Here is a 13,526-nt window from a genome sequence, read left to right as displayed (position 1 = left end):
GGAGCTGGATCTTCATCACCACAGAGCTATCTGCCTCCCTCCCCACATGGATTCAATTGTCTTTTCCCCTCTTCTGACTCTTTCTAAATCATTCATTAAAGTATTGAGTGTATCTTGCGAATTGGGTTTTCTTTCCAGTGCTGGGAATGCATTGGTGAACAAGCAAAGGTGCTTCCCCTCTCGGCAAAGGGTGGAGGGCAACATCTTCTAGAAAGTGAGAACAGCATAATTAATGGTGTGGAAGGGAGAGAGTGAACAGTCCTTCCCAGAGCTCCTTCATGGATGGAGCGTAGAGTTCACTGAACAGAAGGGTGAGTCTTGAGGCTGGAGATCTGAGCAGAGCCAGACCATAAAGCTTCTTCTCGCGTTGTAAGGAGTTTGGGTTGCAGTTTACTGTGAGGGTAATGGTTTTGAGGACATTCGGAGAATGTGCATCTAAAGTATATGCATTTACATATTGGCACTTCGTTAGTGACTTTAAAGAAACTAATCAGCCATTAACTTCATGTTCAGAAAGTCTCATTCAAGAAGTTTTTTTAAAGAATAACAATGAAAGACATTGGGGAAAAAAAAACCCAATAAAACGTAACACTTTATTATTATTTGTTATCTTAGAAGGAATTCACCAAAGGCTTCATATTATGCTATGGCATCTTTAATTATAAAAATAAGCAAATAAAATAACTTGCATCTGTCATTACCATGATATGTTTCATAACCTTTATATGCACATGGAGCTTAAAAATGTAATTTAACAATAAATAATGACATATACCAGATATGCTCACTGTTTATTCCAGTACTCAGCCAAAAACCTAAATATCATTTAAATTATAAATACATAATGCAAATATAATGGCACAAAAATGTCTAAAGTGCAACCAAATCACAAGAGAAGAATCATGCAAACTGGTCTAGGTCAGCCCCGGAATCACTCTGTGCAGCAAACACAAGACAAAGCTTTGGAAGTTTAAGGGGGACTTGGAGGGAGCAGGATGGGAAGAAGAGAAGCAAAAAACTAGCAACATTGTGAGAACTGCTTCTTTCCATATGTGTAGATATATGTATTATAGATACATATATAAATATTATTGTGGGGAGAAAAGGAGGGGGGTACCACGGTTTGAAGAGGTCACAGCAAATCAAAGAGAATCCACTGGATGGAAGTAAGAGAGAATTTTGTTAGGAATACTCATGAACTACTCGTTGCATTGGGGTCCTGGCTTAGTGGGTTTGAGAAATGGACACAACACACAAAACTGTAATAGCTTTTCTGGTTTGGAGAAGCCAGCCTTGCCTGCAGGGGAGGAATGGGTGAGGGAGGGAGAGGGATAGTCAACTTAGAGTATGATCTACCTGATTTCCAAGAGGCTAAGGCAGTGTCCATATGTTTGGGGACCTGGGGATGGGACAGTTCTGAGTATAAAAATGCTCTTAACAATCTGATGTCAGCACGCTGAGAGGCTGTGTGGGGACAAAGGCAGCCACGCTTGTGCTGCTGCTGGGTCTGTTGCATTCGCTCTTGGTCCTTGAGCAGCACGTTACTGGTTTTAAAGGCTTTGTGGTAAAGTTGTATTGCTTTTCGTTTTTCTGGGGATGTGCCCTCCCTCCTCCCACCAGCATCCCTAACACTCGATTTGGGCAAATCTGGAGTTTATCCTAGTGAGAGTCAAGCACCAATGGTTTCTACCTAAGCGAGTTTGGAGTGGCCCTTACAGTCCTACCCCTCCTCCCTCTTCCTCTCTCAACATTGACCTTTGGTGGGCAGTGACGCTCCTAAGGGACTGTTGGGTTCAAGGACAGTGACCCTGAGAAACTACTGTTGTTCATAGCTAGGTTAATCATTTGGCTTTGGTGGTCGCCATCTTGTAAACATCACGGCAGAAATGATCAAACCGCCAGCTCTTTTTTTTCCTCTTTCTTTCATTTTTTTTTTTTTCTTTTTTCTTTTTTGCAATCCTACAGAGATGGCCCAGCTGCCAGGACTACTTTGGCAGGCAGCGTGCTACAGGACAAAAATGTAAGAGGAGTCTATTAAGGCTGGACAGCCCAGGGTTATTTATACCCCCTCAGCCCCAAGTCCCCCAAACTAAAGACCCAAAGGCTGATTGACTCATTCCTGATTGAGTTAAGGGAAAGCCTCCTACCCCATCATCAGGCTGCCAGATGTACCAGGCCCTGATGAAAGGCAGAAAGTCAAGAACTGCCACTTCCCAAGGTATAGCAGGCCTTATCACACTCTAAGTGGTCCAAGCCCAAAGGGATGCTCTTTTTGGTTCCTGTAATTCTCAGTTGGATGTGACAGAGCTGTTTCAGGAGAGGTCTAAGTCAAGAGTAGCCTCTGGGTTGAGGTGGGCTGGGAGATTAACATCTTGCCTGGGGTCCTTCAGATAAACCTGTTGGTTTTTCCTATCTCATACAGGCCCATCTTAAGTTTTGATGTTGAATAAAACTACTTCTACCCCCTTAGTTATAAAAAAGGCCACAAGGAGCATTTATGTGGATATCTGGAAGTGAGATAGTTATTCCATTCCCAGGAAAAGAAAAATAAAGCTAAGTTACAAAACTAAATCTATATGCAATAAAGTTATTATATACTGCTTTGTTGAAGCAGAGTCCTCTGGAATTTATGTACAGTACATTAGTTTTCACCTGTTTATATTCCACAGTTAGACCTTAAGATTCTCTGGATTTAAGACAATTGTTAAAGATACTTTTAAAGCTCTGAGCAGTTACAGTACATAGAGATGTTAGCTTTTTGTTTTTCATTAGATGCAAGAAGAGGCAGGCTCCAAGTCTGGTTGGAGAGCCAGGCTCGAGCAATTTGGTAACTGTGTTGGGAAGGAGATTAGACATTGAGGATCAAGACCATAAGACACTAGCTCATGAGAGATCAAGAATTCAAATATGACATTCATATTCGTCCATGGCCAGCACAGATTCATAACACGAATTCCACTGAGCATCTTTATGAGCGTTTTAAGACATGCATTTAAATTAAGTTGCTTCTTACCAGCTAACTCTACTGGGGCAACCATTCTAAAGGGTTCCACATCTTCAAATGACAAAGTCTGGGGAATTACATGAATGTTTTGTGTTTGAGAGTCATTGGAGGGGAGCTGGGAAAAGACCTGGTAGAGGAAAGTGGTAAAAGAGACCACTTTCTCCTGAGGAGAGGCAGAAAAGATCACACGTGTTCTGTTGGTGAGAATGCCGCCATTGAAGAATGTTGAGAGATTGATTACAGAAGCCTAGTTTCATGCAATTTTTTTTTTTAAGGGGGGGATAGAAAATAGGAACTACTTAAAAAAAATCAAACCAGGCACAGTACACTCGAAGTTGGTGAGCGAACACCCTTAAAATGATCGTAGTTTGGTGAGGTTGTGAATACCTCTCCCCGGCTATGCACTCTCGTGGGAGGTGCGTTTGATGAGGGAGGGAGAGGCCACCTCACCTCGGAGGCTCCTGAGGAGGACTTTCAGCTTCTGTGGCTCGTTGGCACGCCTCCTGTTGAAGTCAGCTCGCTGGTGTGTGTGGGCACAGTGGTCTGTCTGCAGGATGTGAAAGAGGCTGGCCATGTTGGGTCCGATTTTCTCCATCAGGCTGTCTCTGATTGTGCTGACTGTGTCTTCGTCACATTCCAGTAGGCTTCGGACAAGTCTGTTATAGTATCTGCGTTGGGAAAGAGAGGGTCATTCAGTGAGAGCAAGGCAAGACCCAGGCTTTCATCTGGGCTCCAGTCAACACCCGTCCTGAATGGCCAGATGAAGCACCCACGAATAGTTGCCTCAGCTGAAGGTGGCTTTTGCTTCTAACCTTTAGGCAGTGTCTTCTTAGTGTGAGTGCTTGCGCTGCCTGGATTTACCACCCAGCGCAAGACAGCTCTGTGTTCACATTTCGAGCTCAGGAGACTGAGATCGTACTTTGAATAGTAGGCTCGTGGCGATGTCTAAAATGTTTAGAAAGAGAGAATCGTGGAGCTAGATGGGATCACAGAGACGATTTAATGACTCTTTCATCATTTCACTGTATAGAGAAGAAACTTAAGGTTGGAGAGCTGAAGTGACTTGTCTGAGGTCATACAGTGGGCTAGTGGTCGAAGCAGGACTTAGTCAAATGTATGAGGTGACCCAACCCTCACACTTATGTTTTAATAGTCATTGCACATGGATGCAATCATTTGCAGTTATTTTGGTGCCTCTTTGCGATCTTTCTTTTTCTTGGTGGTCTGTGTGTGTGTGTGTGTGTGTGTGTGTGTGTGTGTGCGCGCGCGTGCATATTCTGATTAATTTCTATCTTTTTTTTTTTGGCCGTGCCGAGTGGCATGTGGGATTTTAGTTCCCTGACCAGGGATCAAACCCGGCGCCCCCTGCAGTGGAAGTGTGGAGCCCTAACCACTGGACTGCCAGGGAAGTCCCTAAATTTCTGTTTTTAAAGGAGATCCCTGTCTTCAGTATCTCATGCATTTTTCTACTCAGTCTAATTTCCCTGTCATACACTTGGCTAGCCTCTCTGAAGGCTATTGTCTCACCTCATTTTCAGTCTTCTTGCAAAGGTATATTGCAGTCAGAGGGCCAGATGCCAGGCAACAAGGATATTTAAATAGAAAGATTGGTGATCCTTAGCGGTGTGTGCTTCAATAGTTTCAAGAAGCCTTCTCCCACTGCTCTAGATTGTGCTGCCCTCTCCTTTTTTGGGATGTTTTATAGATGTTGGGTTACCATCGTACAGGTCAGCATTTGATGGTTTATTGATGGTTTTATCTTCCTGACTAGGCTGTAAACTTATTGAAGGCAGGACATGTGTCCTTATTCTTTGTATCCCTCATGTGCCATGTCCTAGGGCTATAGTGTCTGCACACTGTCATTGTGTTGATTTATTTTGTGGCCACTGAGAGAATGGAGCTTTCCAAATAGAGTTCTTTCCAATGTCATGATTCCCCAAAGAAAAAATTATCTGTAGGTCTTCTGGTAAGTTTTACAAAAGAATTTATGTTTGGTATAAATTTCCTTCATCTTTGGTGCAAGTTCTTTAAGCCTCCAAAATGCTGCAGCTAACTGTTACGGCTCAGAAAGGGTAAAACTGTCTCAATATATTTTTTTCCTGAAGACCATGGTTTAATCATTTAAAATAGTCACAGGACATGTTTCCACACATAAGGTGACAGTGAAGAAGATGTGAAAACAATTGTGTAAATGTTGTACAGCAAATAGTCCTAGGCAATACTCCCTTTGATGCAGGTTTTTGAAAAATCAGTACATATGGGTTAGACAGCATGGAAACTACCAAAAAAAAGATGGAGTCTTTTATGACATAGAGAACACACTTAAACCTTGTCATTGACCTTTTATCAGTAAACTCTCTACTAGTTAAGGCATATAAATTACTCATCCTATTATTTGGGAGGACACTTCGGGTATTTCCCAATTTGAATTGGGATGCATTTGCTCTATTTCGAGGTGGCAGTTGTCAGAACCCATTAGCTCTGTGTTCACTAATTAGGGACTGTCCTAATGACGGTGGTCTGCAGCATTTATGTGGAGAGACCCTTTCCTCAGAGGAGCCCTAGGACTGCCGGACCACAAGATCTGCCGTGAAAAGAAACCTGTTTATTTTTAACTCACCTCACAGAGCACAGGATCAAACATCTTTCCAGAATAACTTAACCCCCCAGAGAGGTCCTTTCAAGGATGTACAGTAAATAGAGTGGAATGTGGGCACTGAAGCAAAGCCATCACCCTTCTGTGAGTGAGCAGAACCAAGCTGGGGACAGAGGGAGAAATGTGTCTGGGTCTCTGATATAGTCCTGGCTCTACCCCTCCCACGAGGGAGGATTATATCCAGCTGTTGGTAAAACTGGGATTCCCTGGCACAGAGACACATTTTCCAACCCTTTGGAATTATAAAGCACATGAGTCAAAGCAGATCTCACTTGGATGGGGAAATGGGGAGAAAAGTGGTTTTGGAAAAACTGAGAATAAACTACTTTGTACCATTAGCTTCAGACATCTACACACCCACACAGATCCCCAGGCATCTCGTGGGCTCTGCTAGGATGTGGGTCCCCATGATCTCTTTGTCTATTTCAAACGGTGATTAAATCCTAGAGAAAAAGGTTTCTGACCCCTCATCTTCCTGCCGCTCAATAAGGACTTTATAACTTAGAAGTTAACCCTTCCACTTCTAGAAAGAAAGAACTGTTCACACCAAAGGATCTTCCAAATGGGCTGGAGAGGATGATCTTTCCTTATATCAACATGGAAAACTCTAGTCTGGTTGAAGAAGTCTAACACCAGTAAGGAAACTAAGCTTCTGTAACTAGCCTCACCTCTTTAAGGTCAGACGCGTTCCTCTGGCCCCCACTTTGTCAAAACACCTCTTCTCCATCTCTGAGAGAGCCTACCTTTACTGTTACTTTCTCTGCTGGCCCCGACAGGCCACCTGTTCTTGGTGCTTCTTGAGGATGACCCTTGCCAGCCTGACTGTTCTTAGCGACTCCTCCCAAATCTACCCTTAGCTTCTCCCGTGGAGCTGGTTACCTCAGCCAGGGCAGGCTAAGAGAGCTCCTTGGAATAGATAACAGCCATGGCTCCAGTAGCGGCTCCTCCAAGTGTGGGAAACCTATCAGGCTGCCTTGATGACAACACCGTTTGCCTGAGCAAGCAATAGATTAATCCCACACCTCTCTACTGAGGGCCAGAATATGGCATTGACCTCTGGGGTTGTGTGGGCTGATGAGACAGACCGTTCCTATCTCTAAGCCACTCAGTGAGGTTATTGAAGAGATTTAGCAATTGTCATGTATGCCTTGATCACTGTCTTGGACCAAGACTTGATGTTACTATAGCTCTTGGTGAGAGCTGTACACAAATTTAATTGTTGATCACCAGGGGGTACATTTATTCCATTCTACTTGGAATTCCATTTTTGGATTGTGGATTTTATCTGCAGGTTTTAGTGGCTGCCATTTTTGAAGTGGAAATCACATAGCCTGGCTCAGGGCCATGTGAATTGTAGGCTCAACTCTTGTCATTCACTAGCTGTGTGACCTTCAGCAGGTCGCCCCTCTCTCTGGGTCTCTGTTTTTTAATCAGTAAAATGAGGCAGTTAGTCTAGATAACCTTTATGGTCATTTCCAGCTATGACATTTTGTGTTTCTGGGGTTCGGTATGTACGCACCTTCTCAATTTAACAAAAAAATAGTGCAGCTCTGCTTAAGGCCCATCCTTGGCAGGAAGAGTTAACAACTATTTAAGAAGATGCCTTTCTTCATCTTTATGGGGAGTGGTGGTGGGATGTACTCCCGAGACTTAATGGGCTAAGTGTTCGGATCGCCCAGCCTGGAAGGACCCTTTAAAGCATGTTTCTTTCCTCCCCCTTTGAAAATTCCATCACTGACTTCTTTCCTCTGTAAAGAATAAGATCAGATATTCTCCATAGCTACTGTTTCAGCCATGCTTACCCAAATACACACATACTGCCTAGGAACGTTCTGTGTGAAGGTTTATAAATAGTCCTTTGTTTCCCTTGATCAATATTATTCTTCTGTTTCCTGTTCCCTATCCATGCCCTAGAGAGTTGGAAGCTTTGTCAGTTTTCCCATCTGGATCTGGATTGGTTTAATTTCTTCTCAGGCCTCATGCTGTCCAGCCCGCCTGATCAATTGTGCCTGCTTCCCTCATGGTTGAAAGTAGAGTTTACAAATTCAGCCAGGGGGACACTCCAGCTCTCCTTTGTGTTCTAAGTGCATTTCTGTCATGGAAAACCTCCCTGTTCTGGCTCCTGGTCCAGTCACAGGCTTTTGGATTCTCCCAGGCCCAAATCTCATGCTAGATAAGTCACAGGAAGGTGGAATGAACCTGTAACTACTTCCTTTCACAATTCTTTGCCAACTGGCACGACGTAGTGTGTATCTATGGTGGGACAGAGGCTGGGAAAGCAGGATGTTTCAGAGGAGTGAGGAGCTTAAATAGAGCAAATCGAGCCCAGCATGGAACCGGAAATCTCTAGCTCTGAGCAGGAATAACATTAGCCAGTTTGAGTGAAGTAACTGGAGGAAGGTAAGAGCTGCCTGGAGGATTCTAGTCTTCAAGAGATGACCTTCCTTAATAAGGATGATTCTTCTAAGATGATAAAGGGAGATAACGAGACTCCTGTGACCCTTTTCTAAAGGTGGTGAAAACAAGGCACCTATTGAAAAGAACAACGGCCTGGTTAAAAACTCCTATTACTAGTCTCTTCTTAGATTGTTAGGATCACTGGTCCAGAATCTGTATTCTCCTTTCTGTAAGACCTCCTCTTCCTAATGGAAGACGCTACCCCAGTTGAATTAGAGATATTAGTATTGTCTCAAAACTGGCCACAGGCCATATTATAGATCATGAATTGTCACTGGACCATTAAAGATCAAAACTTAGAATAACGACTGTGCTAACATATTCCTGCCCCCCAGCTACCACATAAACACATACTAAAGAGACAGGGCACTTGAGATAAATGCTGAATTTGATTTTCCTGTTCTCAGAAAATCAGGACCATGACAGAGTCACTTTCAAGGACTGAACAAACGATTTTTATAAACTGACATGAGGTTCTGAAGAACAGTGATCTGTAGTTAAGAGTGAATCAGAAATTTACAAAGTTTAACAGTCAGAGGCCTTAACCTTTCCCTGAGGAGGAGCTACTTCTCCCGTTTTCCAGTTGCATGTATGTACATGACTAACCCACTGGTAAGCCCCAGAAGGACTAGGTTATTGCCAGTATCTGAAGAAGGGTGGCAGCATCTGGCTAGGAAATTAATCAGGTAAGTCTGCGTTAGCGCCGCTGTGGTCAGAATAGCACATTAAGGTCTGACCTTTGTGAATATGTGCAGATTTGGCTGGAGAGTCAAAGAATCATAGCACTTCAGGACTAGGAGTCAAGTCAGTGGCATCACAGCAGGCTGAACTTGACCCTTCTGCACTGCCCCTACCATGCCTCCATGCTAGCCCCATCAGCACCTTTCTGAACTTGATCACGGATGGGGAAGCCCAGGTCTTGCCAGGAAACTTTCTACGCCTTGGAATGAGCATGTCTGCCATCTCATGTCTTAAGATGTTCACACCTGGCTGGTAAAGACAGTGAGTCAAGGGCACAGAAAGGCACGATGCTCAGATATTACTAGCTCAGCGGCTTGGGATCCGTTTAGAATACCAAGATGAGAATGTGATCTGGGGAGTCACCAGAACACCCTTCCAGGAAATCTTGGACTAGACATATGGGATAACAGACCTGGAAGGGACCACGGGAATCATCTAGTCTAGCCACTTCACTTTTCACAAAGGAAATTTGAGTCCCACCAAAGTCAGATGGTTCGCTCTGGGCTACCCGGCGAAATATCTGATTGGGCTTAGGATGGACTCAAATATATGCAGTTTTAAAACTCTGCATTATGACATGTGACCAAGGTTTTCATAATGGCCAACTGTACTGTGCATAGTCATGATTTCAGCCCAATCTGATGTCTCAGAATCTTGTTTCCATAAACTTCACAATTGCCTTCAGGCTTATGGAAGGAAATAGACAATGCACCCAGGGATGCTGCAGATGAAGTTTTCTATTAGCTGCATGGAGAGACTTTTCCTATAACAGTGAAAAAAAAAAAATCCAGGCTGCTTGAGCTGTCACAACCAATCACAAACATATTTTTTTCCTGCAAAAGCTGGGAAGACTGCAAGCTAAAATAAGAGCATCACTGTGGCAATTTAACTCCTTCTGTGTCTGGTTCTGCCGACCAACCACTCCCCTTCCCCCCGAACTGCCACACGAGTGGACTCATTTTGTACCTGTTGGAGAAGTGATTAGGGAGCTGGACGACTTCCGTGATGGCTTCAGGGTTCCGCTTGGCGACACTACACACGTTCAGCTTGCTGTAGCACTCCTCCTGCACCTCGGCAATCATCCTCTGGAAAGTGGAGCACCTCCGAATGGCCAGGAAGACCTTGGAGGTGACCCCGTTGGCGATGCACTTTAAGCTCTCTTTGACAAATGCTTTTCCCTGCCGAGGAAGGGGGGTAGGAGGACAAGATTTAGCTTGAGCTGACAAGAGAGGACAGGGCCTATGCTATGTGGAACTGAAGGGGGCTCACCTCGGCGCTGTCTCATGGCCCTCTCTGCATGTCCTTGCAATAAGCGAACTGTACCCTGCGACCAGGATTTTTTAAAAGTCCCTATTCCCTTAGACTACCTTGAGAATTGAGCTACATAGAAATGAAATGAGATGAGCAAAAGAGATGAACCATAAACAACCACCCTTCAGCCTAAAAATAGCCATACTAGAGTTTTGTATTCTTGGGATTGAGATTTGATAACTCAAATCACAAGCTAGTAAAAAAAAAAAAAACCAAAAAAAAAAAAAAAAAAAAGCTAGTATGCCGGCTCTTCGTGAGAAGAACTTCTTTGTTAGAAGAACATTTTTATTTCCTCTTGAAGAGGCAAAGATTTTCCGCTCATCACCCCTCCCTTAGAAGACAGCCTCTGTCAGCCTGTTACAATTGTGTATTAGAGTGGGTGGAGAGTGGCTTATATAGAACCTATTTCTTGGCCAAAAGTGTGTGTGTGTGTGTGTACACACGTTGAGAATTGAGATGAGAATTTAGACTGGGGAGGCTGAGAAGCAGAGCCGGTTCCCTACGAGCCCGGCTCCTAAGAATAATAGCCTCATACACTGTTAAAGACAAGCAGCCAGTTGTGAGCAGGGGTCAAGGTCTTATTACCTGAGTGTCAAATTTAGCAGCGCTGTACAAGAAGGATTTACAGATGTCGTACATCCCATCTGTGTCACAGGTGGAGTTTTCCAGGCATGCAAAAGCTCCACAGCCAACCTGCAGAGCGCTGTTGAGGCAGCGAACCACTTCAGCTGAAAGAGACAAATCCATCCAATCTGGGTCAAACGGTGAGGACAGTCTGGAGGGATCAAGCTGATGTGGAGGCAAAATTCAAGCAAAAGGGGTCGGAAGAACTTATCCTAGAAGTCTGTGATGGGGCCAGTAGATAGAACCCTTCCGAGCGGGGTGGGAGTGAAGAAGAGAGGGGACAGACAGATCCCTTTTGCTTGTAAGAACCAGAGAACATGGAGGAAGGGAATGAGTTTTCCCTCGGAGATACACTCTCTTGGTCTCACCATCACACACAGTTTGGGTGGCTGGAAAAGTAAGGTTGGAGTGTGAGGCATGCCCAGTGCTTACAGCAGCTCTGCAGAGTCCAAGGGCATCCCTTAAAGGCTGAAAGCATGGGAAGGTAGATGGTAGTGGTGGGTGGTCAAGTTTAGGAGGAGGAAGGACCAGGGAATCCATTTGGCTTCCAAAAAATACACTCCAGAGTCATAAGGATGGAATTTTGGTCTAAATGGCAGAGAAGAATTTGCCAGGAGTCCACTAGGAGACCCTTCTGATTTAGGGCTTTTAACTTACCTTCCTATTGGCAGAAAGAAATCTGATCCGTTCATGTTTCATCCCAACCCCCCACTATAGGACAGTGCTTAGAGGTATGCATAATCTCTCTCATATTAAAAGCCTTTTTTTTCTTTTTTTTAAAAAAAAGAGAAACACAGGTGTAGAATAACCAGGCCAAGGCAACACTTGTGCAAGACTGGAAGAAAACCGCAGAGAACTTGCATGAGGCTTTCTACATTCTGGATAAGATCTTCCATAAAAGTAATTTCTCTCCTACAGAAGAGGGGTGTTCTGGCAGGCAGCTCCGCGAGAAATGATCTGCAGCCTTCATACCATAGGAGTCTCCTCTGAGATCAAAAGCACGGTTCGGTTAGGCGGCCCCTCCCCCTCCCACCACCCGCAGCCTCTGGGATGTTACAAGTCATTTCCCTAATTATATATTTCCACGGGTTCAAATGATAACTTTGCTTTAAGCAGTTTTAATATGCATTAGGATTGCTATTGTTTTTGGCAAGCTTGAATTGTGAATCACTGCATCTCTATAGCAACTAAGTACAAAAGGAAGTGAAGCAAAGCCCTCCTCTCGGCAGGGACCTGTGCTCTTCCGAGGGGAGCAAGCGTCTGCAGCATTTGGACACCTGCGAGCCCATCTTTGCTGACAGTTGGGGGAGAGAGAGCAGTCATGGAAGGGGAGCAAGCTGGACAAGCGAAGTCCAAAGACAGAGGTGTCAATGCCGGCTTCCTAAGGACTCTTTTCCTTTAGAGACCAAGATAATACACAATTAACTGCTCAAGGAGTCAGGGCTAGAGTGAGACCTCTCCCTTGGAGAAATAGCTGCTACGTTTCACAGATACTCTTTTTCGAGGGGCTCTCTAGCCACGGGGCTGTGTGGGGACTGAATGGAGCCCGAGAGAGCAGGGAGGGACAGAAGGAACAGTGTCGAGGGTGGGATGTGTAGGGTTTTCTCTGAATCTGCCCTGGATTTGTCAGACTGGAGGGCTATGGTTCCGTAAATCAGTCTGCAAAGGGAGCTTTCTGTGTGTTCTCTGGAGGGGCAGGGAAGTCAAGTTATAGGGTCTTCAGGGTAAAGAAAGAGGGACAGCATCAGACAAGTCACGTCTCACCTTAAGATCAGCTTCAGCTTCTGGAAAGTATAGAGAGCGCTTTGAAGCATGCCAACATTCAAGTCTTTCCCCCGCCCCCTCCCCCCCAAGAGGGTACGTGCCAGATTTCAGGCAATCAGGCTAGGCTTATGCAATGAAATACCCTCAGCAGAGCGCCCAGCTTCTTCGTTAGTTGCATGCAATTTATTAAACAAAGGAGCTCCACTTCCTAAGGCTATTGGATTACCCTGGCAGTTTATTGCCATCAGGCATGAAGCACATTTATTATCAAGATCAGCCGTCACAGACACAGTTGCAAAAGCGAGAGGCAAATGAGGACAGCTCTTTGGGGGAGAAACCGGTCCTGGGTTTGCCGCTTACCTGAGTTCTGAGCTGCCACCCGGGCTTTCCTGGGGCTCACAGAATCATTCTGCTCCGCCTCATGGGTTGCAGAAGCACTGATCACCAGCACCAGAAGCACTGCTGAGTTTTGGAGCATTCTCTGAGAAGTTTCCGCTAAGTTGTTGGTTTTTTTTTTTTTTTTTTCCTCCCCCCCCTTTCCTCTTTCCCTCTCCCGGCTCGAGTGAAGATGTGGATCTGGATACACTGAGAGCCTAGGTGAGGATTTGATGAGGATCTTTTTGTTGCTGCTGATGCTGCTTCTGCTGGCGCTTTTGCTGCTGCTGCTGCTGCTGCAGTCGCTGCTTCTTGCACCTCTGGCTTTTGCAAACTGGGGGCCCAAGAGCTGCACCCAGGGATTTTATAGCCGTTCTTATCGGTCCTCAGGATCAGGGACCAATCAGGTCCCTCAACTGGTCTGGCCAGCCAATCGGAGGGCATGCTCATTGGGCTGGAGCTGTTTGACTTCTTAGAAATATTTTCCAGCAAATTAAAAGTACCTGCTGCCAATGTCTTATACGTGTGTGTGACTGTGTGTGCAGAGATGTGTGAAAAAGCTGTTTTCACAGAATTAAGGGATGACTTTGTATT

At 44.8% G+C, this 13,526-nt stretch overlaps 1 protein-coding gene across 1 annotated transcript; it reads right to left on the bottom strand.

Moving 5' to 3' along the window:
* Positions 1–572: 572 nt before the first annotated feature.
* Positions 573–13,262, bottom strand: STC1 (stanniocalcin 1). Its single transcript, XM_049710894.1, has 4 exons — positions 12,918–13,262; positions 10,755–10,897; positions 9,825–10,036; positions 573–3,672 (listed from the first exon to the last, which is right to left on the bottom strand). The coding sequence occupies exons 1-4, from the start codon at positions 13,033–13,035 to the stop codon at positions 3,402–3,404; spliced, it is 744 nt and encodes a 247-aa protein (XP_049566851.1). The 5' UTR covers positions 13,036–13,262; the 3' UTR covers positions 573–3,401.
* Between the last annotated feature and the right edge of the window lie 264 nt (positions 13,263–13,526).

The sequence above is a fragment of the Orcinus orca genome, chromosome 6, assembly GCF_937001465.1.
Source record: "Orcinus orca chromosome 6, mOrcOrc1.1, whole genome shotgun sequence".
NCBI classification, from domain to species: domain Eukaryota; kingdom Metazoa; phylum Chordata; class Mammalia; order Artiodactyla; family Delphinidae; genus Orcinus; species Orcinus orca.
The sequence above is the reverse complement of the archived record's forward strand: the minus strand, read 5'-3'. Positions and strand labels throughout refer to the sequence as shown.

Bases quoted from the DNA above. Each gene is read 5' to 3' on its own strand.
- STC1 (XM_049710894.1), bottom strand. From the start codon at position 13,035: ATGCTCCAAAACTCAGCAGTGCTTCTGGTGCTGGTGATCAGTGCTTCT. The intron at 10,037-10,754 runs GTAATAAGACCT...CTTCCTCGGCAG, and splicing joins CTGCTAAATTTGACACTCAG to GGAAAAGCATTTGTCAAAGA. The intron at 3,673-9,824 runs GTACAAAATGAG...TTCCCAACGCAG, and splicing joins CCTAATCACTTCTCCAACAG to ATACTATAACAGACTTGTCC.